The sequence below is a fragment of the Sinocyclocheilus grahami genome, unplaced genomic scaffold (assembly GCF_001515645.1).
Source record: "Sinocyclocheilus grahami isolate Dianchi unplaced genomic scaffold, SAMN03320097.WGS_v1.1 scaffold11436.1, whole genome shotgun sequence".
NCBI lineage: Eukaryota > Metazoa > Chordata > Actinopteri > Cypriniformes > Cyprinidae > Sinocyclocheilus > Sinocyclocheilus grahami.
Window position 1 is genome coordinate 21267 of NW_015513830.1, and position 965 is coordinate 22231.

At 33.9% G+C, this 965-nt stretch overlaps 1 protein-coding gene across 1 annotated transcript in view; it reads right to left on the reverse strand.

Annotated features, from left to right (window-relative positions):
* Positions 1–878, reverse strand: part of LOC107578672 (DDB1- and CUL4-associated factor 8-like) — a gene marked incomplete at its 3' end in the record, with an annotated part of 22138 nt that extends 21260 nt beyond the window's left edge. The window contains exons 1-2 of the mRNA XM_016264604.1: positions 810–878; positions 326–412 (exon numbers count right to left, since the gene is read on the reverse strand). Of these exons, the coding sequence (XP_016120090.1) occupies positions 326–412; positions 810–846 (124 nt within the window). The remainder of the gene's footprint in view (positions 1–325; positions 413–809) is intronic.
* Between the last annotated feature and the right edge of the window lie 87 nt (positions 879–965).

Sequence of the window (965 nt, forward strand, 5' to 3'; positions counted from 1 at the left end):
GCAGCACAACTGTTTTCAACATTGATAATAAAAATAAATGTTTTTTAAGCACCAAATTAGCATATTAGATGTTTTCTAAACGATAGTGTGACACTGAAGATTGGAAATTTAGGTTTGCCATCACATTAATAAATTACACTTAAAAAATAAAAATGGAAAATAATTATTTTAAATTATAACAATATTTTACCATATTACTGATCAAATAAATTACAGCCTTAGTGAGCACAAGAGATGTCTTTCAAAAGCATGAAACAAATCTTACTGACCACAAACTTATGAACAGCACTGTATATGCCAGTTTGGACTCTATTTGTTTCCATACCTGAATCAGGACTGGTCTGGGCCTCTGGCGCTGCAGATGTATCTGCCTCCTCTCTTCCTTCTCCAGGTTCTGGATCATCAGAACCACCTGGTAAATCAAGCCCCATACTTAAAAATTGGCTACTTTTGCCATCATCTAAATACATCAGAGATTACAAGCATTTCACCCAAGACTTTATTCACTCTCATGTCGCATTGACCCCAGTCCCCGTTTTATTTTATTTTCTCCCATGAAGCACAAAATGAGACGTTAATAATAATGTCAGTGCAGCAGTTAGTGACTGAAATGTTGGTCTAATCCTCAGGAAAAGATCATATGAATTCAGAAGACAAGTAATAATGAGAATAAATTGCATGGACTTTTGTTACAATATTTCATGGCGATTTTTGAACCTAAGTATTCTGCCTAAGATCTTTCGTCTTTTGTATTTGTATGACAATTTTCAGTTTTGGGTGAACTTGTATTTACTTCATGATTTACTTACCATTTGGGACATTGGATTTACCATCTGTATCGCACATTCTGTCTGACTCTCTCTTCTGACAGAAGAAACCCTATATAAATTAAAGAGAAAATGGCTTGCTTCAATCAAATCACACACTGGATATTCACTAGATAACATTATTTTCAATACAAAAAA